The sequence below is a fragment of the Temnothorax longispinosus genome, chromosome 5 (assembly GCF_030848805.1).
Source record: "Temnothorax longispinosus isolate EJ_2023e chromosome 5, Tlon_JGU_v1, whole genome shotgun sequence".
Classification (NCBI taxonomy): Eukaryota; Metazoa; Arthropoda; class Insecta; order Hymenoptera; family Formicidae; genus Temnothorax; species Temnothorax longispinosus.
The window spans coordinates 22,877,011-22,900,138 of NC_092362.1; the positions used below are offsets into that span (position 1 = coordinate 22,877,011).

Consider the following 23,128-nt stretch of genomic DNA (forward strand, 5'->3'; position numbering starts at 1 on the left):
CCGCGCCCTTGTGGTCATGCGTTCTCCAGTCGCTTGCATCCACCCCGTGGTACTTACCACGCGGAGGGGGTTTGCGGGGATTGTATTTGAAGAGCGACCGCGCCGTTTCACCCCTCAAACGAGAGGGAGAAGCCACGGCTTCAACCGCGCGCGACCTGTCCTTTGGTATACGAACGCGTATCCTGTATTGATAGTTGATCGAGTACGTAACTTCTTCTGAAGAGAGAGAAGAGAGAGAGAGAGAGAGGTGTCGCTTCAGAGGTGCGTCTTGAAGAATTTCCGAAGGTCCTATAAACTGCTCGAAAAGATCGCGATATGAAGGTTGGTTGTACTTTCAATTTTTTCATCTAACATGTTTATGAACATCTTAATTATGAAGTATAAAAACTGATTTTAAATGTGTATGTAGTGATCAATTTTATCGAGTACACATTATTACTTGAATCTGAAAATATTATACTTTAATACTTTATATACTTTTGACATGTATGTTTTAAAAATATTTTAAATTAAACATTATAATATCTGGCGCATATTTAATATTTATATCGATTTATAAAGACATTGCAAAATATTTTATTATATGTATATATTTGTAGAAAGTAAAATCTTCTTTTTATATTATATAAAATAAGTAATTTAAAAATAATTCTTACGATGAAAAATTCATCAACTATAGAAACGTTTTATTAGATACTGATGTGTGCATACGGTTTAGATCACGCATTTATGAAATAAGACTCTTGGATGGAACATGCTTCCACATACTGCAATTCTTTTGATTGCTATTATTATGTGTGTGTGTGTGTGATTGCATATATATAAATTTAAGTATTTTTAACTTTAATTATTAATAATAAGCATAACTGCAATTCTTTTTATTGCTATTATTATGATTGCATATATATAAATTTAAATATTAATAAGAAGTTGATTATACCTTTTCATAACAATCAACTATTATAAATCTATGCAAACCACTTAATTACCAATTAATAATTTTTAGTAAACGCGAATATGTCATACCATCATATAAAATTCCAAGTGTAAAATTAAATTTTAAATTTGTATATAAATAGCAGAACTTTATTTTTCATGTAAATACAAAAAAGTTCTATTTTAATGAAAATTTAATTTGTGATTTATCTGCTAATACATTTAACATTTAAATTTGAAAAACAGTAATATGTAAACTTTCTGTAATAAACTCATTTGTAAAAAGTTACTCTTGATTTAAGAAAATATGCAAATATTGGATTTAAATGCATATTACAAACATGTTACAATAATAAAAAAAAAAAAAAAAACATTTAACATATGGACGCCGACTCTCTCAGTATAAAATAACGTACCGATCGTTTTTACAAGAACAACTGCATATTAATGATGACGTACATCTTGTTTTTTTACTCTTATATATGCAAACCAATTGTAATTTTCTGCGAAACGTATTATATTAAAAGAAATGTTAATACATGCGGAATCGTTATCGATTATTTCCGTTAAGTTAATTAAATCAAATCGAATTCATTTCGTATGGCGTTCCAAATAACGTAACCACTTCATTAATTGTTAATTAACCATAATATAATATTGATTTTGGATGTTTAAGCAGCTTAAACATTGGTTCTATAACGCTTCTATACGCTTATGTAACGCGAACATTTATGTTGTGAATCATCATCCGTACAGGATATAGTACGGCGCTTACTTGTCAGTTGTTATTTTTATTACATCATTCACGGCGTTGTTACGAAAAAAATGTTTAAACAGCTTTGCGTGTCTGTTAATTCCTTGTTTTATTACGCAGATTATCAAATATCTTTGCTGTACTCTGGCTTGCATGTGCCTGTTGAAGGTGGCAAATACTGAAGTTTTAAAAGACAAGGTAAAAATATACATTATTTTAATGAATAATTTACTCAATTCGCATCAGAGCGTTTCATAAATTCTAAATTGCTTATCATTTGTAAACTATTATAATACCTATTTTTTAAAAATGCTTGCTCTTTTAAATCAATTATCGAACGACAAAAATATGGAAAAATCTCTGATGTACGACTTTGTTTTAAATGTACACAATAGATTAATAATAAGAGGATTATTCTCTGTACAAATTCAATACTAAATATCAACCGAGTTTTACACATTTTGGAAGGATAAAAATAGTTCTAATGGAAGTGGGCGCGGGCAGAATTCACTTTTACAGTTCGAACGGCAGCTTCTAAATGCTTTAAAAGAAGAGAAAACAATCAAGTCGAAGAGACCATTTTGCAATGCTTTCACGGGTAAGAAATAATTTTTACTTGTATTAGCGATTAACAATATTTCCTTTAAATAATTTTAACCCTAGTTTGCCACATTCTTGTTTAGTGAACCGCGGAACTTTTTCGGTTTTCTAGTTTACCATATTATCTATGTTTAAAGAAATTATAAGTTTTTAAAATAATTCTTTAACAAATCCAAATACTTCTAACAATTTATGCTTGATGTGAAGTCACGCTAAAAGTAAAAAGTTTGTATTTTTTCCATTTATACATTTTATTATTTTTATACTATCTGTTATTTGCACCCATTAAATTATTTCTTTGCGAAAATTGCTACAATTTGAATGACTAAATTAATATACTTTTTGGAACAAATTGTGATTTTTTTTAAGTATCAGGTATCCGTTACAACGAACAAACATTACTTTTTCCTAAATCGTATTTGCAAAACTATTTGAGAATTTTTTTCCGAAAACATTCTTTTTCTCTATTTTCTTGCAATCTTTTTCTTACAATATAGTTTATTAACTTCAGCTACATAGCTAAAAAGTGAACTTGATTTAAAAATTTCCTTAATCACTCCATCAATACATTACTAACCTATTTTATCATTATTACAACACATCGGCCTATCAATCTATTTTACTCTCCAACCTACTCTTCCTCTCTTCTTTTCCTTTCGCTATAACCTTTTCCTATATACCTATATTTTCTTCAACTACCTTCCCTTTAGTGGTGTCCAACTCATTCCGCAGAGTCTCTCCAATCTTTTCTTATTATTTTTACCTAACTCAATAAACTAATTCCTTGTTCAACTACACTCTTCTACATAATGGTTCATGTTATCTCCCTACCTTGTTTACAAAAAATACATACCCATTTCTCATTGTCCAACCTATTCCCTGTCTCCAAATTACCGCATCTCAAAATCTTTTTCTTATAATAAGTTCAGTTTAAATTCAAATTTTTTTCTTGACCTGATATTATTATGAATATCTTATTCAGACTTTATATTTCCAATTCCTACATTACAAGCTTAAAAATATCAATTAGAATGAAAATGGCAATGCGATAAAAATCGAGCGGTCTCACGGATTGGAGGGTGGTGAATTAAGAACTCGAAAATAAGTGTGGTTAGCTAGGATTGAATACTTTTTAAAAACTAAAAAGTTTTGTTTTTGTAAAAACACTTGTATGAAATAGAATCGTAAGACAGCAGCGTGATTTAAAGCTTTTTAGGAATCGATTAAGTATTTTTGATATCTCATAGGATGCGGCAGATTTGCGGATAAAAGGAGAGTGAAGAAGAAAGGACCTTCCACTCTGCGCGATTTACAGGACCTTGAAGTAACGAGCGACAACATTCAGCTTCCGGTTTCTCTGTACAGGGCACTGCTGAATGCCGCCAAACAAAACGTTTGGAAAGCGATAGATCGTGAGGAGTACGATTATCGATTACAACAAATGCCGCGGATTTATTTCTCGGGTCAAATGCCCCTACGTGACACGATGGAAAGCTAATTTTGACGGACGTAACTTTTGATGCATGGACACCGCCAGAATTTGTAACAGATGGAGTTATACTTTGTCTTCTTGTTTTTAAATGTGTAATAGAAATTTATCTATAATACTAATTAAATATTTCATGAGAATTAAGTTATGAGATTATACCGTTTTAACTGAAGCGGTGCCTATGCCTTGATATATTTATTTCCGTTTTTCTGTCTCGTCATAATTGAAGAAATCTAAATTGAAAGAAGAAAATTGTACCATTATAATTACACATTTTATTTTATGTGCAACTTCCACGAAAATTTTACCGCTACGAATGTATAATTCGCAAAAGAAGCATATAAAAATGTAATCAATATAATATTGGTGTTAGCTAGAATTAAATTAGAAATATTCATTTATTTGCTGGAGCATTTTGACAATTATGCATTTATTTGTACGTACCTCATCCTTCCGACAAACTCAAATAATTTGCTGACAGTAAATTAAAAAAAATTACTATCAAAAATCTTTTAAACAATTGTTAAATTGGATCTGGATTGTATTCAATGAATTTTATAAAATTTGTTATCGAATTAATTAATACGCAAGATAAAATGATTTTATTAATTTTGCTCTTTCTTGCTTATTTTCAAAATAAATCACAATGCATATTCTTCTTAATAATAGTAGCAAAAGCATTAATAATATTGTTTGTAGCAATATATGGCAAAAACACAACAAATATTGCTTTTCTTATAGCTATACGTTTGCCTTAAACAGTCTACAAATAAACGATAAGTTTTATCAGTACACTTCCATTCCACATGTACCTGGTGTTTTCTGAATATCGTTGAGCCGATATTGATAATGATTTTGATAAAATTATACGCCTGGGAATACTGAGTCCAACGCATTCCGGATTATCCGCCACTCCTGCGGGTCTACCCCAGAAATCTTCTGTACAAAGCGTGGCCGGATCCCAAATTCGAGACCGTCGATCCTCACGCACGCCTTTCAAAGAATTATCTAATACCTACGAAGACGCATCAATAACAATTATTTATACATAAATAAATATTTAATGTTGCATTTTATTAATAATATAATATAATAATATAAAGCTAGTTAGATAAAACAGATTTATCAAGAAATAATTTCATGGAAAATAACTATCATCTCTGCCTGTTTCTTTGCATAAAGAAACATAATTATATTGTTAAGGCAGTATATTTTTTTATTATTATAAATGAAATAATAAGTGAATATAAAAAAATGTGTAATTAATTTAGTAAACTTAATATTTATTTATTAATAACTTATCAACTTTAACATCTTTTTACTTTATTAATTCTGAATAATAAACTTCTCGTGTAAAAGTGTAACAGAAAAATATTCGAAAATTTATATCACAGATAACACATAAAAACTCGAGATAGAAAAAATTAATCTATTTGTTAAAGGATTTAAATTATTTGATATTTCTTAACCGATTATGCGTATATAAAGTTTATCTAAGAATAATAAAGTAAAATAGAAAAAATAAGATAACTCCATTGATTTTATCTATCCTTTTTATAATGAAATGCAAGCAACAAGGGATCGTATTTGCAAGGTCGCAACTTTCTAACTTCGTTTGAAATCATTTGATCGCGTTAGGAAAGTTCTTCTGTTCTGAAAACGTCTCGAAAAATTTTCGTAAGTAGCCGCGACGAGGGTTCGATACGACGTTCCTCTTTTCCACCCTTTTAAAGGGCTGCCTGCTCGCCCGCGGGCCCTCCTTTATACTTCGCAACTGTATTACCCATGATTCGAGGACCCCCTGTAAAATTTTCTTTTATTCAGGGGGGTTATCGACTTATCCCCGGGATCGTCCGACGTGGTTTCGATCATATTGTCCCTGTGCGTACCTCGAGGCGTATTCTGTAAGGAAACGGCCACTCGAGAACGGAATCGTAACGGCCGCGGGTCAATCCAACACCTACGAAGACCGTGCCGTCGGGAAAATATTTCGGAGCGATTCTTAGATACATGGCGTAGCCGCTGCGACCCGCGTAGAAGGTAGGGCTGCGCATCGAACGGCCGGTCTGCCAGTTTGCCAGCATCACGTTGAAGTTCCTCACCTGCCAGTAATAGACGAACGCATTCATCGAACCTGGAATATGGATGATTGTTAATTTGAAATTTTAATTCTCAACTCATATTTACTTTCCTTCTGTTGACGTATTATTTTTATGTGATCTTTTATGTAAAAAAACATAGAGATTTTCGTGAATTAAGTTATCAGATATTGGATCTAGATAATTTTATTCTTGATATCACACGAGGCGAGTACTCTAATTAACAGACTAATTAAAGGATCGAAAATTATTAAATTAGAACAAAGTATGCTTCAAACAATAAAATCTCGTGTTTTAATTAATTTGGAGTAAATCTTGCGTCAACAGTTAAATTTATAAGATATTACATAATGTTAAATTAAAAATTACTTTAAAAATTAACTATTTATAATATTAAATATTCGCTCAAATAAGCCTGCCATCAAATTTTTACCAAAAAGGATTAATGTATAAATTTACTAAAAGATTATTAAATTAATGATACAAAATATTTTAAGTAAATAAGTATTTACATAAAAATTGATTGATTTATAGCCATACTTATTATAATGTTTGATAATTTATTGCATATATACATTAATAAAATTAAAGTTTAATAATATAACTATAAATTTAACAGCGGTCGTATTATAAGTTTTACCGGTTTCTCAGCGGATTACACGAAGCTTTTACTATTCAAACGCAACGGAGTTAATCATGTACCGCAACTCGAAATAAATCTCGGTACTTCGTTCCACTATTCATTTTGTTTCAATCGTGTTTATCCCGACTTAAGCTTCAGCTTTGTCATCCCATGGACAAGGCGAACTCTCACCTCCCTCCCTTCTCAGTGTAGAATCCATTTACATAAAACCATGGATCTCTTACATACAAATGCTTAGCTTAGGCTATGAATAAGTATAACAATGCATATTATGCAAGAAATGTAAGACTTCTACACGCGTCATCCACGTAATATTTTGGGTCTCATTATTCCAGAATAGAATCTCGCACACACATGCACATGCGATAACACATACGAAGTTAAAATGTCACATCTTGCGTAGCCTTAGCTTCTAGAAAATGGATTATAACATTACAATTTGAATTGTAAGCGACTGAAAAGAAAATTATTTAATTTTTTGTATTAAACTTTGAAGCGCGAACGAATTGCGCAAAAATTATTTGTTTGTTCAGAGCTCAAATTAAAATTTTGATAACTATATATTTTATGGCAATTATTAAAATTTACAAACTAAATTACCCAAATTAATATTTATTACAGATGTATTTATTTATTTGAAATTCATTTAAAATTAAAATTTTAAAAGAAGAGATTCAGAATGCGTTCTGCGATACATTGTTTCTTAGAACCAATATACGTGGTCTGTTTAAAAAGTACTGAGACTGAATTTTTTTTCTGAACAACTAGTAACACTGTCAAAACGAAACTGCAGTGGATCAAAAGCTACATTCATATTCTACTTTCAGTTAAAATTTCAAGTCAATAACATTAACATTTGTGATTCTACAATCATTTGTATAAGGGCCAAAGCACATATGAAAGTTGTAGTCGTGTACGTAAATAACGCACAAGCTTTGGCGTATCCTGATCTGTCAGGTCGGAGACTACGACCGTCGTATATCGCTACGCCATGTTATGTGCTTTGGCCCTAACAGTATGTTTGGGTGACGCGTCACAAAATTGGAACATAAGAATATCGAGTAGCGTTATGCGACCAAATTCTATGTCGAATTCCAGGACAATGCGATGGGAACATTTAAGAAGTTGAAACAGACTTACAGAGATCAAATTCTATCCCGGGCACAAGGCATTTTTAGATGATGGTGAAATTATGAAGATGCCATGAATCCCGTTTTTGACCAACAATGACATCATACATGGGTTATTACATGGGTTGATTATCGTGGTTGTTTATTTTATAATTTACGTCATGTAATATGTATACTTGTTTCTAATATAAATACCAGGGTACGTTCTTATTTTTATAAAAATATTATCATATAAAATGAATTATTTTTGCTGTTCAACAAATCGACTTCAATTTGGTTGATGATGTAAAGAAGGGTACTTAGTCATTGAGACATAAAGAGTATATTGCTGGGTAATAATGATTAAGCAAGTGTATATTTTCGTGTAAATTTTCACATATTTTTAAATTAATCAAGATTAAATCATAGTTCTACGCAACAAAGTCCAGGTCAACTACCATTTATTTATGATTATTGGGCAGGGGTAGGTTTATTTTGTGGCCATTCTACTCCTGCGCCTGCTGGGTCTGCGGATCTCCATGGTTTGACGCAACGAAAATAATTTGGATCACACACAAGTCCCTTGCAACACTTTACCGTGGAGGGATGAAAGCACTGAAAAAGATTAGCGAGATTATTATCTTGCACGATGTCTTTCGTATTACATAATTTAATTATTTAAACTTAAACTCAATGCACTTTCAATCAACACTCAATCAACACTCAAATCTTGTCATTACTCACTACTTAGAATATTCAAAATGTGACACTTTATACAACAATATATTTTACTGTGTATATATATATATATATATATATATATATATATATACACACACACACACACACACATATATATATATATATATATATATATATATATATATATATATATATATATATATATATAGTATATACATATACATAAATATATAATATATAAATAACAATCACAAGTATAAAAATCTCACTACATTTGTTAAATTTTCAATTTATGTCATCTCTATAAATTACATATAGAATCCATTATATTTTTAAAAAGTATACTATTAAGTTATATTAATTAATTTAATGGTTTTCACGAAACAAATATATATGAATTAATAAAAAATGTGGAGATACACACATATATGACATATATTACAGTTCAAAATATAATATCATGCAATGGTACTTACACTCCATCCTTCCCACATGCAGGTCATGACCGAAGTCATTGCGAGAAGCGTAAAGCAAAGAAACACGATGAATTTTCCCATTTTCGATTTATTGCTTGAGAGATTTCCTGTTTTATAAAGTATATGTAGAACTATTGAGAAAGTTGAACAATACTTTTAAACTATATAGAGATAAAGCTTTCGTATCCTCACCTGTAGTCAGCTCAGTGAAATTCAAAGTGATTCAGTTCGGTGATCGCTCAGCTTATATACATAAGCTTATATACATATACAGAATCATTGGTGCATAGAAATATAGAATGATAATCCCTTTAAGTATGTGGGTGTGCACCTTGAAAGTTTTTATCAGCCTACATCAAGTTTATGCCCGTCGCTGATATCTATTATCGTTTATCTTTATCATAAAATGAATAAATTTTTCTTGTAAAAAAACTTGGCGCTGCTTTTTTATTTAATCAAAAATTCTGTGCTTTATTAAATTCAATCAAAATTTTAATACTTTATTAAATTTCAAGGTCGAGTAGCGCCAAGTTTTTTTACAAGAAAAATTTATTTATTTTATTTTAATTAAATATTTTTATTTTGTACTGTTATCTCTTTAATTCTTTGTGATTAAAATAATTCTTTGTAATATTATAGTTTTGTTTAAAAAAATTAAAGCTTTGGTTAAAACGAGAAGACCCTTGAATGGGAATATAAAGATACGTACCACTTGAGTTTTATTTTTTTAAAGTAGTTGCGCAACAATTATTTTTTAAAGTATATATATTCTTTTTGCAATTGGCGCAATTTAAAGATTTTACATCTTTTTTTGAAATACATATCACTTGGGTTGAGTTAGGTAACGCAATTTTGTGAATTATTTTGTTAGGGAGAAATATAGCTACTACCATTTAAGATTTTTGGATTTACAATATACATTGCGCATGTACTTAGCGCCTTTTTTACCTTTTTTTTTTGAAAAAGGTAATTTTGTACTGATATATATATGCACACATATAATACACATAGAGTGTCCCATTTTAATCAACCCCCAAAAACTGTTTTATTCGTGATTCTAGAAACAAATGCTTTAGACGAAAGTTGTTTGGTTTGAAGGAGGACATATGATTTCAATGTAAGTCGTGTCATACATATCATCATTTTCAAAAAATTTTAAAGGAGACAAAAACGGCTTTGCAATATGGTTCAATAATAATGCGAAAAATCACGTAAATTTTAATAAAAAATAATTATTTTAATGCAAAACATGCGTTATCCGACCTGTGCGCAATATTGGATATTGGATAACTTTGCGCGTTAATAAAAAAATCAGCGTTTGTCGTACGAAAAAAATACAGAGGTCCTTTTTTGTTGCAAATTTTGTCCACAATAAGATGCATATGATAAAATTCGTCTCAAATAAATTCTAAGGACTGAAAACGGCGAAAAACTAAAACTATTCCAAAAAATCAAAATTTTTTGTTTACATAGTTACAAACTAAAGAAAAAGGGTCTAAAAAATCGGTTGCATTATGAGAAGTATTCTTTGTAGTTTTCAGAAAATGTGTGATTTTTGGGGGATTTTTAATTCCATTTTAAATGACGGAAAAAAATCACCGGCGCAACATAAAAAGAACGATGAAATCGAGGGTTTTCGAGATCCGAGTCTCGGACTTTGACGGCGCGTGCAAGCTAAACGACTGACTTGACGATAAATGTTGTTCAGATCATTATTGTAGATAATTTTAGGCTCTACAAAAAAGGTACGTATAGTTAGTTACCCTATCTTGCTTAGTTTTCGAGATATTTGAGAAAAAATTAAAAAATCGCGTTTTTTGTTGATAATATTGTTAATAACTTTTTATTGCGCATTAATTTTGCGAAGCAAAATAAATCCCACTTATAGCACCTCAAATCAAAGCGATTCATGATGGTTGCAACCTGGGAAGATTAATTGGAAGGTTCGATGTCTAATATGACTGGCCTAAGAATTTATCGTGTCAAACTTCGCATAACGCTGCTCGATTTTCTTGTGTTCCATTTTCGACGCATCACCCAAACATACTGTTATACAAATGATTGTAGAATCACAAGTGTTAATGTTATCGACTTGAAATTTTAACTGAAAGTAGAGTATAGTATGAATGTAGCTTTCGATCCACTGCAGTCCCGTTTTGACAGTGTTACTAGTTGTTGAGAAAAAAAATTCAGTCTCGTTACTTTTTAAACAGACCACGTATATGTTAATAATTATAATATAAAAATATTAAAATAGAAGTTTCTTTTCAGTTATTGTACAGATGTATAGTTAATTGAAACTTAACAACACTTGTAGTTGTTACAAGATTGTTCTTTCGTTAGCAAGTTTACTAATCTCATTCATACATGCAAAATAGATAGGCTGTTGTATAGTAGCGGAGGCACTTGCGAAGTTTTGAGCACTTCAAGTCCACCAGTTGCACGAAGAACTATACTCCATATTTAGTTGAGAGCGTAAAGTTAACTTTAGAGTCTACCATGCTATTATAAACTGCGTTAATAAATTATTTTTCTATACGCGCTAAAAATTACTTAAAAATTTTTATATATCACAAAGAATATTATAGGTAACATATTTTGATCCATAAAGCACAGCTAGATTATTTCGTAATGATTGCACTAACCGTTCAATACTGACAAATTTTGCATGGTATTGTTGAATTTATCGATTTCATCTTGCCTCGGGGATAAATAACCGTTGAACGTTCCATGAAGATTAGCGTTTCTTACACTTTTCAAATAATTCGGTTGCTGCTCCAGAATGCTGTAAAGTAACCACTTAACATCCGCAAATTCCTTGCTCAACTTTTCCTCCAGACTCGCGAATTTTTCGTCCATCGTCTCTAAAAGCATGCGTATTCATCGATTAATGGAAAATCGTAAGAATTGACACTTGGATGCGTAAGAAGTTCTCTTCTAATAAAATTTAAATAATCAGAATTACTTTTTTGAAGAAAGATACCTAAGTTATTGTCTAATGATTTCATTTTTATTCTCTTCTAACTGATTGCAGATATTATTGTAAATATTATGTACGTTGAAAGATAATTGCTATAGCGTTCTTTAATATGTGTCAAGATAATATTAATATTATAATATTTATAGTTAATTCAATACTAATATTTATATTATAATTTTAATTTTATCAATATATTGTATTTTATCAATTTTGATTTTTACTCACTCGATTTACATACTCCAGTGAGTACTGTTGTAACAGTGGCACGTGCATTCGCGACCACATCTTCCGTTGCGATCTTGCAAGTGGTATGCTGCGTTTTCGTGACATCGTCGCTGCTGACATTGGCCTCAATCGTCGCTAAAAATTGCAATGTGTCTGTAGATAAATCTGTATTTTTTAGCGAACGCGCCAAAGAAAGTGCGTGCAACTTTGTCAAACATATATAGATTATAAAACGATTTTTATACATGTAATTTTATGACAAAACTGTATTCTCTCTTCGAGATTACAAACTTTTCCATATTTTGAAGTCAGAAATTTATCATAAAATATTATATTGAATATAATAGACGTTTAATCTGTTTTCTATATTTTTATTTCTATTATTTTATTTTCAGATTTTATTAAATTTAACAAACAGAATTATTATTTAATAATTTTATATACCATATATATATTATTAATTATGCACAAATCTTATACTTCTTGTCTATATAATAAATATAAAGGAAAAAGAATGAGTCTTAATTCAAGACTTAAACAAAACTTAATTCAAATAATGATATCATCTAATGTATGTTTGTAATTTTTGAAATTGATTTATCGAAATTCTAGTTCTGCTGTGAGTTTTACTAGTTACGCAGCACATATTAAGATAGGATTTTTAATTGTGTTGTTATTTATTAATTTTATCGGGCACTAGAAGCTATTAGCACGTGATAAACAACTGTTTCACACCTACGTGTTTTCCGCAAAGATTCACTCGCACCACTGCATGCCAAATAGAGTGAAAACAGTGATATGGAATAGCGTATGATCTTCGACATCTCGCCGCACGTGAACGACGCGTTGTGAATTCATCACAACGTGTGGCCAAAATTATAAACAGCGAGTAGCTTCCACTCGCTCTTAAAAATAGATTTTATCGTCTTCTTACCGATGAGAAGGCGTTAAAGAAAAATTACGTAGATAATATAGCGAGATACTTCATAAAAAATTATTTCTCATTATACGCGGCGTGCATATTATTCTATTATGTGTAGAATTTTCAATATTACTTCAATAATATGTTCCGGTTTTATCAATTGTATCTGTATTCGAATTTTAATTTAATAAATAAATATTCAAATTAAATTATTAACTATACAAAAATTTTATTTTGAGCGATTAATTCAATTGGCAAGTGCCGATTAAGTTAATTGCCGATTGAGCTAATCTGAGTATGGTCAAAGTCGTTTTAAGCTGCAATTATCGTCGAGTTTAAACATGAATGTCGGTTATCATCAAGATAGATAAAAAGACTCACTTAATACAACTTGACGAAAATGACATGGAATGAAAAAAATAACTTGAAAAATCGACTTTTGAAAGTCGTTTCTGGAAAAAAAAATATACGCATATTTACGGAATGTTACAAATAAAAAACAAATAAAAAACTCAATTTTTTTATCAGCTCTATGAATCTTCCTGGGACAAAAATTTTCATATAAAATTATAATACAGAGAAAGTTTGATAGAAAGTCTACCACGTTTTTCTCGAAAACGATTAGAGATAAGGGAAGACACCAGCTATTATCAAAATTGTAGGGCAAGTAGGGGCACATACTTTGATGACTTTAAATAACCTTGAGTGTCTACTTTTCACACCAACAATAAAAAAAAAATGTTTTTAATAGAAAGGGATACTTTCTAGTTACTCTATCGATAGTACTCAATGGGCTTAATAATTTTTGTATCAGAGTATTTTTCGAAAATTTAACTGTTATCGGGATATATCAACAAAATAAGTCAGAATACAAGTTTGGAACAAATCTTTTTATTACTACAGTAAGTGTTCAAAATTTTCACTATGTTAATCCAGACATGCCTGGTAGTCTTCGCAAAAAACTTGCATTTCTTCTAACTCTTGTATGATTATTTCACGAAAAATTCTCGTTCTACCACTCGAGAACGTATGGTAAAAAGAATAAAAAATATTTTTTGTGAAATAATCATACAAGAATTTGAAAAAGAGCAAGCAAGTTTTCAGCGAAGATAGGTACTTTTTTTACTAAAAGTTGAAATTTTTGTTGGCACACGATTTCTGGAATGTAAAGAAATATTCGCTTTAGAAGATGTACAATACAAGTGTATGTTATTACATATTTGTAACAATTATTACGTAATTTCCTTATTGCACACATACGTATTCACAATAAAAAAATAACTCACGGAGAGGCGACAAGATGTGTTTATAAATCGCATGCATTATTCAATTGGCTGATTCATTAGCGCAAACAATCATTTAACGTGAAATGTTTTGCGATGTTCAGCAAACATTTAGTCAAAGCGAAGAGTACTGCTAAGAGTATTTCCGGTCTGTCTCCCTCCTTCCCCTTCCTCCCGCTGATCTTCTGCTTTAATTCGTCGGCGTACGCAGGTTAATAATTGCATTAATTATATTATTCAGGTTCGATATTCACTGCAAATACTAAAAATCTATATAGTTTACATCACGTATACTATAGATTTTCAGTACTGGCAGTCAAATCAGGGATAATCTAATCAGAATAATGTAATCAATATTAACAGATATCCAGATATCATTCAAGCGAGTAAAGAATCGCAAGAACTCGCGGCGATCTGGTAAAGAAGAAGGAAACGTGTTGTATATACGAGAATCGCTTGGGCGGATAGCGAGAAAGAACAAATTTTTCGGCCCAAGTACTCAGCACAAGAAACCGAAAGGTAATAATTACAAGCATAATACATTAATATTTATATAATAGTAAAGGCTCATAAGATTAGAAATCAATCGAAGAAAAATGGAGCGTGGAGCCGTAACATTATATTTATGTTTTTAAATTGAAATACACGTGTATTAACGAAATATTTTATTAGATGACAAGTGAAGGCGAAAATATATACGCAGTCGTACTGTTTCTCCCAAGAAACAAATCGGATAATTTAATTGATATAATATCGTCTTCCTGGATTTTTACGGACGTATGGAGTAGTTTGTAGATACATCCAGGCCCTGACAACTGCAAAAAATTACCGCATAGTTGTATGAAATGGGTGCAACGTGCACAGTGCACAATGGCGGCATCGTTAACATTCGAGCGGTAGCCGCGGTAGGCGGGAGAAGCGGTCAGCTGGACTACTGTGATATTCGACTTTTTTTGGCTATATATCTACATCTACAGCGACTTTTATCGAAAAATGGGCGAGAATGTACAAGGGACGTTTGTATCCGAGAAAATTTCCAAAATAAGGTGGCAGCATGGAAATTTTACGGAAGCGAAAAATTTTTTAACCGGCAGTTGGGATAACCCGGTAAGGATTTCTGGCATACCTAACCTATAAATTTGTTCCAGATAATTGTACATACTTTATCAGTGTTTTTGTATATGTAATAAAACTCTTGTCTTTTAATTAATAATAATTAGTTGAAACTTTGTACATTTATATATTCCAGTAATAGAAATTTAAGAATCTATAATGATGAGGAATTCAAGTAGTCTTGGAACTTAATCTTGATCTCAAATTTCTCTTCCTCAGATAAATAAAATAACATATTGGACATTTAGAACGAATTACGATGAGGAACCATACCCTGCAGTCCTGTCGTCGTACTCATTCCTTGGTGATGTAACTGAACTGAAGGTAGTAAACATACTATTCTTTCCTGATAAAATTAATCTTTTTCTTACGCGTTAAGAATTAATGGAACATGAATTTTCAGTTTATCAGCAAAGATTTCTTTGTCGCCGCCTCGTCTTTAGGCTCGATAAGACTACTGCAAATTGATGAGGATACCTGTACTGAATTTAAGGAGCACATGGCATGGGAGTTTATACATAGTTTTAAGTGAGTAAACTTGGTTAAATTGATTGTGCTCAGCTTTGAAGTCGAAATATATTAAGTATTATTATTATATTCTTACCAATGTATTTTTACAGAACAACGGATTATGCCTCTTGTACCGCGTTGTCCACCTTTGAACAAGATATAGCTTCAGTGGGAGAGGACGGAAAGCTTAATCTTCTCACGGCTGCAGAGAAGAAACCAGTTAGGATTATCGGTAAATATTGCATTAACATGTATATTAATATATGTTTGTAATATACAGTCTGATTATTGTATTTAAAAATATATGTTATCTTTTATTCTCAGAAAATGCTGATAGCTGCTCCATATATTGCGCCGATTTCTTAAAACACAATGAGGTGCTTACCGGAAATTCGAGAGGACATATGAAAGTTTGGGACTTGAGAAACGATCGCGATGTGCCTGCAACTACTTTTATGCTTTCCGATCAAGTTAAAGTAAGTGTTTTATATTATTTTTTTATTATAATTCCAATATATATCAACCTTTAATCTTTTTAAGTCTTATAAAATCTTATCAGTTTTATACAAGTGACAAATGATTTCACAGACAGCAGCTACGAGTATTACGCACCATCCTACGCAAAGACATATCGTGATCGCCGGCGGAGACGACGGCAGTTTAACCGTGTGGGATTTAAGGCAGAATACTTATCCAATGTCTCAACTTAATGCACACACCAAAGCTGTCAGCGAGATACTATTCCATCAGGACAGACCCGACAATCTTTTCACCTGTTCCGTCAACGGAGAATTGTGGCATTGGAACAATGCACAGAGTTCAAAACTGAAACTCGGTAAGTGACTTGAAAGCAATTAGTAAGGAGCTCAACTACACACGATGCAATTGCGTCCTAAAGATTGATTCTAACATTCTGTTTTTTGTGATATTAGATTCTACGGACATGCATTGGTTGAATACAATTAGTACAAATGGAAAAGTTAACGTGACTTCATTGTGCGCCGCTATGCACAAACCGATAAACAGTATCGACATTAACAGATCGACGCTGCTGTTTGGATGTGACAATGAAGCTATGTATATTGTAAAAAATGTACTTATTTAACAGTGTGTATATATTTTATTTTTTATATCTTTATTACATTTAAAATAAACTTGAAATCGCCATCTTTTCTGTACTCATTGGCATTTATTATTTTTCCGACAATGTATGTCGTCCATCTGTACTGCATATGCGAAATTAACTTTTCCTCAGTAAAAAAAGTGGTGAAACGCCACTAATATTTAATACTAATTACTTCAGTTATCAAGCATTATATCGAAATTATATCAACAACTACTTTACTAAAAGTCTACTTGATTAATTAAGCAATTGTCTACTTGCATTATAATTTGCAATAGACTGCCCATTTTTTATAGAAAATTCTATTTTCCAATATTTTTAATTTCTCTTTTATTCTTTTATTATAAAAGACATTCTGTTCTCTCTTCTTTCTCCTCTTGAATCCTTCTTCCCCGATGGAAATGTCTTGCTGAAAATACTGTATGAAATCTGTACTGGATGAAAAGTAAAATAAAAGTTACTGAAAAATTATTGAATTCGAATATATTTAAAATACATTAAAAATAAATAATTTTCTTTATGAAATGTAATGTAATACTGTGAAATATAAGGAAAGTTAAATTATACTATTCAAAAGTAATAACAAAAATTCTTTTTATGATACCAGGTATGATAAAATTTACTGAATCTAACTAAAAACTGAAATTTTACTGAAATATTGATGAAGTAATGAAATAATGAAACTGAGAGAGAATTTCAGTAAAATTTCATTATATTTTCAGTAAAATATTTCTATCAGGGTTTTTATCTTCTTTTCCTTTTTTCCTCTCTCTCGCTCTCTCTCTTTCTCTCTCTCTCTCTCTCTCTCTCTCTCTCTCTCTCTCTCACACACACACACACACACACACACACACATCGCGATTGCCGTCAACACCATCTGCTGTCCCTTGCCTCTACCACAAAGGCAGGAAGCTCCAAGCTCCAAGCCGCTGCTGCTGGCGCCTGCTTGCCATCTTGACTGACGCCTCGCCTGGAATTTCGTAAACAGTTTTTGCTCCTGCTTGACCGCGTCTGGAGCGACGGGGACGCTATGTCGAAGCGCAGGATCGAGGTCATGGATCCCTATGTCAAACGGAAAGCCACGTGAGTGCACCAACGTGTTTCCCGCGTTCGCACGGACGACGCGCGACGGCGGGTACTCTGCGGCGGTCAGCCGTTCCCCTTTGCCATGTGCAATATCGCGGGCATTGGTATCAGCACCCCGTGCCAGTGCTAGCGCTTATCACGCGCGTCCTGACGTTCCGCGTCCTGGCACGTGCGCGCTGATTTTCCGACGTCGTGTCCACGGAGACGACGAGTCTCGGACATGTCTCGGGCTCGTCACTTCGACAGCCCCTCACTTCCGGCAACGAGGAAAACTCTCGTCGCTGCGCTTCGTAACGGTTCTTCGGGTCTGACCTGTGTTTCGCATTTGCAATAAAATAAAACTATGTTTTTAATAATCGCTCTTTCTCTAGCAAGCACTATTATACATGCTTGTTCGCACGCATCGCCGTGATTTTATTAATCTCGCACGTGTGCCGATGCGTGCGTTAATATCTCGAGGCCCCTCTGTTCTGCATAGAGATACTTGCTTTCAATTCAGTGCGTACGACACTAGTTTGCGTACTGCTTGTTGCATACGTATGTAGAATGGAAAATTTCATATGATGATCATTTTGCAGGGACGGCTCCGTTTCCAACAATGCAACAATCCCAGGGCCCACGGCGGCGAAAAGCCAAGTGCAGTTCAATCCATATACCATGCTGCCATACACGCCGAGATACTATGAACTTTATAAAAAGAGGATAACTCTGCCTGTGTTTGAATATCGTGCGGATTTTATGAGATTGCTGTCGCAGCATCAATGCATTGTTCTTGTTGGAGAGACAGGCTCCGGCAAAACTACCCAGATACCGCAATGGTGTGTAGAATATTCAAGAAGTATCGGAACCAAAGGAGTCGCCTGTACTCAACCCAGAAGAGTGGCAGCTATGAGCGTTGCTCAAAGAGTTTCAGAAGAAATGGACGTTGCCTTAGGTACGTATTATAATTATTTGTTACGTTGAAAAATTAAAGAATATTGTAATATAATCAGAAACAGTGCTGTGACGGTAATAAATTAAAAAAAAAAATTTTTTTTGTAACTTTTACAGGTCAAGAAGTAGGATACAGCATCCGTTTTGAAGATTGCAGTTCGCCAAGGACCGTGCTGAAGTACATGACTGACGGTATGTTGCTTCGGGAAGGCATGTCTGATCCCATGTTGGATGCCTATCAAGTGATACTGCTAGATGAAGCTCATGAAAGAACATTAGCTACTGACTTGCTGATGGGTGTTTTGAAAGAAGTGATCAAGCAGAGACCGGACTTGAAACTTGTGATTATGAGTGCTACCTTGGACGCTGGAAAGTTTCAGCAATATTTCGACAATGCACCGCTCATGAACGTACCTGGTAGAACACATCCAGTCGAGATATTTTATACGCCAGAGCCGGAGAGGGACTACTTGGAGGCGGCAATCAGAACTGTCATTCAGATACAGATGTGCGAAGAGATTCCTGGGGACCTTCTGTTGTTTTTGACCGGTCAGGAGGAAATTGAGGAAGCTTGCAAGAGAATTAAACGAGAAATGGACAACCTGGGACCTGAAGTTGGTGAACTAAAGTGTATACCACTGTATTCGACACTGCCGCCGAATCTTCAACAGAGAATATTCGAACCTGCTCCGCCTACCAAAGCTAACGGTGCTATCGGCCGAAAAGTCGTCGTTTCGACTAATATCGCGGAGACATCGTTGACTATCGATGGGGTCGTCTTTGTCATAGATCCTGGTTTTGCCAAGCAAAAAGTAAATGCGACGTTTTAATTTAATTAATTTAAATTAATAATTGTTTACTATCAATAAATCTTGTTATTAATTTCTAATGCTTTTTGTTAATAGGTATACAATCCTAGGATTCGTGTCGAATCTCTTTTAGTGTCACCTATCAGCAAGGCTTCAGCGCAACAGAGAGCCGGTCGCGCTGGCAGAACAAGACCCGGAAAATGTTTCAGATTATACACAGAAAAGGCGTACAAAAACGAGATGCAAGATAATACCTACCCTGAGATTTTGCGTTCTAATCTTGGAAGCGTCGTATTGCAATTGAAGAAGCTTGGCATTGATGATCTGGTGCGTTTATCGTAATATTATATTATTAAAATAATAATATGATCATGTGTTTTTAAGTAACATCGTAAAACTTATTGCATGTTATACGACAGGTACATTTTGACTTTATGGATCCACCTGCGCCCGAAACTCTTATGAGAGCTTTGGAACTTCTGAATTATCTAGCAGCTCTTGACGATGATGGAAACCTGACGGATCTTGGCGCGGTAATGGCAGAGTTTCCATTAGACCCACAGTTGGCGAAGATGCTTATAGCTTCTTGCAATCATAATTGCAGCAATGAGATACTCAGCATTACTGCTATGCTCTCAGGTAACGTATTGGGGTTTGCTGTACGCGATAATATCGTGCAACTGTTTACTAATAATTTAATGATTATTTTATTTATATTATTTATTATTAATTATTAATATATTAAGAAAATCATACGTAAAATATATAAGAAAGAGTTCTAAAAGTAAAGTAATAGAATCAGAATTGTGGTAAGATGACATGGTAGTATATTGATGATTGACATGGTATTAGTCCCACAGTGCTTTGTGAGGCCGAATGAATCGAAAAAGGCTGCGGATGACGCAAAAATGAAATTTGCACACATTGATGGTGATCATCTAACACTACTCAATGTGTATCACTCTTTCAAACAACGTAAGTAGTTGCTTCTTATTATTTCTATCAATCTGAAATATTAGGCCTGTTCGTTTTTGCTGCACTTCTCAACTAGTGCAATAACTTAGAATGAAACAAATATATTTTCTTTCATTCTAACTTATCGCACTGGTTCAGAAGTGCAGCGAAAACGAACAGGCCTGTAGTTTGATAGTTCTACGGTTCTACCTGTGATGAATTAATTACAGATATGGACGATGTTCAATGGTGTTACGACAATTACGTGAATTATCGATCGCTGAAGAGCGGAGACAACGTAAGACAACAGTTGAGCAGAATAATGGACAGATTTGTATTAAAACGCACTTCGACGGACTTCAATTCAAAAGATTATTACATTAACATCAGGAAAGCTCTTGTTAATGGTTTCTTCATGCAGGTAACATAAATATTGAGTTTCTCTTTATATACATGCTTTTTTTATTTTATATGCATCTTAATATTGTTATTTCAACATGCAGGTAGCGCATTTAGAGAGAACGGGACATTATCTGACCATCAAAGATAACCAGGTAGTACAACTTCATCCGAGCAGTTGTCTCGATCACAAACCAGAGTGGGTTATTTATAATGAATTTGTGCTCACCACTAAAAATTACATCAGAACAGTCACTGACATTAAACGTAAGTTTTCTTGTGTTATTTTATTATACAATCGGTACACATTCGGGCTAGACTATACTTTTTCTTTTCGTCGATTTATTACAATTAGTAGCATCCGTTAATTTAATTGTTTTTTTTTTATTGAGATTTTATATATCTTTTTACAGCTGATTGGTTGCTCATGATAGCACCGCAATATTACGATCTACAAAATTTCCCTCAGTGTGAAGCGAAGAGACAGCTGGAGCTCACTCAAGCGAAATTAGATTCGAAACAGTATCAGGAAGGCTTCTAACCTCTATATACTTTAGACGTGGATTTGAAAATCGCAAGAAACTGTCGAGAATGCTCAGTCAAAATCTGCTTTTTAACGTGGCGAACTTCGGCACGCGACTTTCTCACCTATCGGAGTCACATCACATACGAAACATTGTGAGACACATTATGAAGAATCACACTTTCTGTCCTTCAACTCAAAAGGCACAGAAGAAGTATATTAAAACATTTAGGTTTCTGTATAAGCTCAGTGCTGGCTTGTACGATGTAAAAATTGAACATTTAAAAAATTTAATTTAAACTTTCGATATTTAAGCCAAAAAAAAAGGGAATGGAAATGGACAATTTATTAACTCGAGACACATAAGCAAAACATAGTTAATCGATAAGAGGGTTATTTATGTACATTTAAGAGAATGCTTAGTCTCTAAGTATTTTAACAGTAGAGTTCATTAATCGACGTTTACATTCGAACGCATTCGGATTGTCACTAGATATAATAGATTAATTTTTGTATTAAATGTTGACCATATAATGTGAAAAAGGTATATAAAATGGCCACTATATACAGTAAAAAAGAACGTAGTCTTCTCATATTCGCCTAAAGATTGTCTTGAAAAAAAAAAAAACATTTCTTTTTCATTCATAACATGTCGCTCTTTTTGCCGTGGACTCGGATACGATTTGATGCTTCATATTCTGTGCCCCCTTCTCAAATTTAGAATATGTTGCAGTGTGTACGGTGGCATTTTTTTTAATGATATGGATAGCGAGAATGACCTATGCTTGTAAACGCGCATAAACTTTTTACTAAATAGATAGAATAAAGCTGAGAAACATTTCTAGACACGTCTGAAAGAATCAAATTAATGAAGAAAAAAGTATTTATGATATATGAATATAATAAAGTTCATAAGCACACACATGCATAATACACACATACACACACATCTACATAGACGGTGGCCAGTTTATGAAAAAGCAGCATTCAGTGTAATAAAGCATCTTTATTAGCACCTGAAAGAAAAATTGAACTTGAGTATCCTATATGTTTATTGTTCATCATTAATATTCTACACGTATTAACAATAAATATATGGATTTTTTTTAGAGGAAAGGAAGGATGAAATAATTCTGTCTCGAATATTCGAAACGATTTTTGTAACTAACTCTGCAATTGTGTTACAGCTAGCCACTGTAACAGGCTTTTTTTTTACACTTTGATATAACTAGATACTTTTTCGATTTTGTACATAAAATGCGCGAAAAAAAAAGATTTTTATGGAAATGTGAAATTAGTTATAACAAATAATGTTTTATTGCATTATACGTTTTCATTCCAATAAACTCGAAGCTTTTATCTCAATATTAATATTGATTTTTATGTGTCTCACGTCTGGCCAAAAAGATCGGTATGTATTATTTTATTAAATTAATAATTCTGATTCTAATAATTTTCTG

The 23,128-nt window shown here is 32.8% G+C and overlaps 4 protein-coding genes across 6 annotated transcripts; 3 read left to right on the forward strand and 1 right to left on the reverse strand.

Annotated features, from left to right (window-relative positions):
• The first annotated feature begins 119 nt into the window (after nucleotides 1–119).
• LOC139813563 (uncharacterized) lies at nucleotides 120–4,180 on the forward strand. The gene is made up of 4 exons (XM_071779135.1): nucleotides 120–321; nucleotides 1,811–1,888; nucleotides 2,195–2,288; nucleotides 3,538–4,180. The coding sequence occupies exons 1-4, from the start codon at nucleotides 316–318 to the stop codon at nucleotides 3,786–3,788; spliced, it is 429 nt and encodes a 142-aa protein (XP_071635236.1). The 5' UTR covers nucleotides 120–315; the 3' UTR covers nucleotides 3,789–4,180.
• Nucleotides 4,181–4,265: 85 nt separating this feature from the next.
• LOC139813562 (uncharacterized) lies at nucleotides 4,266–13,756 on the reverse strand. Of its 2 annotated transcripts, XM_071779133.1 has the most exons (5): nucleotides 12,753–13,756; nucleotides 12,014–12,148; nucleotides 11,454–11,672; nucleotides 5,669–5,913; nucleotides 4,266–4,794 (listed from the first exon to the last, which is right to left on the reverse strand). In XM_071779133.1, the coding sequence occupies exons 1-5, from the start codon at nucleotides 12,835–12,837 to the stop codon at nucleotides 4,543–4,545; spliced, it is 936 nt and encodes a 311-aa protein (XP_071635234.1). In that variant the 5' UTR covers nucleotides 12,838–13,756; the 3' UTR covers nucleotides 4,266–4,542. The 2 variants fall into 2 exon arrangements, with proteins under 2 accessions (XP_071635234.1, XP_071635235.1); XM_071779134.1 differs by lacking the exon at nucleotides 12,753–13,756 and having other exon boundaries at nucleotides 11,454–11,670; nucleotides 12,014–12,142.
• Nucleotides 13,757–15,090: 1,334 nt separating this feature from the next.
• Nucleotides 15,091–17,019, forward strand: LOC139812654 (nucleoporin Nup43-like). Its single transcript, XM_071777653.1, has 7 exons — nucleotides 15,091–15,325; nucleotides 15,551–15,655; nucleotides 15,735–15,859; nucleotides 15,952–16,073; nucleotides 16,166–16,317; nucleotides 16,430–16,676; nucleotides 16,774–17,019. Exons 1-7 carry the CDS (start codon nucleotides 15,212–15,214, stop codon nucleotides 16,944–16,946), a joined length of 1,038 nt encoding a protein of 345 aa, XP_071633754.1. The 5' UTR covers nucleotides 15,091–15,211; the 3' UTR covers nucleotides 16,947–17,019.
• An 856-nt stretch (nucleotides 17,020–17,875) lies between these two features.
• On the forward strand, nucleotides 17,876–23,033 carry LOC139813990 (putative pre-mRNA-splicing factor ATP-dependent RNA helicase PRP1). 2 transcript variants are annotated; one of them, XM_071779934.1, is made up of 9 exons: nucleotides 17,876–18,047; nucleotides 18,629–18,984; nucleotides 19,101–19,795; nucleotides 19,889–20,119; nucleotides 20,212–20,431; nucleotides 20,645–20,767; nucleotides 20,977–21,167; nucleotides 21,250–21,412; nucleotides 21,559–23,033. In XM_071779934.1, the coding sequence occupies exons 1-9, from the start codon at nucleotides 17,995–17,997 to the stop codon at nucleotides 21,684–21,686; spliced, it is 2,160 nt and encodes a 719-aa protein (XP_071636035.1). In that variant the 5' UTR covers nucleotides 17,876–17,994; the 3' UTR covers nucleotides 21,687–23,033. The 2 variants fall into 2 exon arrangements, with proteins under 2 accessions (XP_071636035.1, XP_071636036.1); XM_071779935.1 differs by having other exon boundaries at nucleotides 19,134–19,795.
• The last annotated feature ends 95 nt before the right edge of the window (nucleotides 23,034–23,128 follow it).

Excerpts from the sequence above, each read along its gene's own strand:
- LOC139813563 (XM_071779135.1), top strand. Across the intron at positions 1,889-2,194 it reads CTGAAGTTTTAAAAGACAAG|AATTCACTTTTACAGTTCGA; the intron begins GTAAAAATATAC and ends GGGCGCGGGCAG. Across the intron at positions 2,289-3,537 it reads ATTTTGCAATGCTTTCACGG|GATGCGGCAGATTTGCGGAT; the intron begins GTAAGAAATAAT and ends GATATCTCATAG.
- LOC139813562 (XM_071779133.1), bottom strand. The coding sequence starts at position 12,837 with ATGTCGAAGATCATACGCTATTCCATATCACTGTTTTCACTCTATTTG. Across the intron at positions 11,673-12,013 it reads CACTGGAGTATGTAAATCGA|AGACGATGGACGAAAAATTC; the intron begins GTGAGTAAAAAT and ends GCATGCTTTTAG. Across the intron at positions 4,795-5,668 it reads CTTACAGAATACGCCTCGAG|GTATTAGATAATTCTTTGAA; the intron begins GTACGCACAGGG and ends GCGTCTTCGTAG.
- LOC139812654 (XM_071777653.1), top strand. The coding sequence starts at position 15,212 with ATGGGCGAGAATGTACAAGGGACGTTTGTATCCGAGAAAATTTCCAAA. Across the intron at positions 15,656-15,734 it reads GTGATGTAACTGAACTGAAG|TTTATCAGCAAAGATTTCTT; the intron begins GTAGTAAACATA and ends ATGAATTTTCAG. Across the intron at positions 16,074-16,165 it reads GAAACCAGTTAGGATTATCG|AAAATGCTGATAGCTGCTCC; the intron begins GTAAATATTGCA and ends TTTTATTCTCAG.
- LOC139813990 (XM_071779934.1), top strand. The coding sequence starts at position 17,995 with ATGTCGAAGCGCAGGATCGAGGTCATGGATCCCTATGTCAAACGGAAA. Across the intron at positions 18,985-19,100 it reads AGAAATGGACGTTGCCTTAG|GTCAAGAAGTAGGATACAGC; the intron begins GTACGTATTATA and ends TAACTTTTACAG. Across the intron at positions 20,120-20,211 it reads AGCTTGGCATTGATGATCTG|GTACATTTTGACTTTATGGA; the intron begins GTGCGTTTATCG and ends GTTATACGACAG.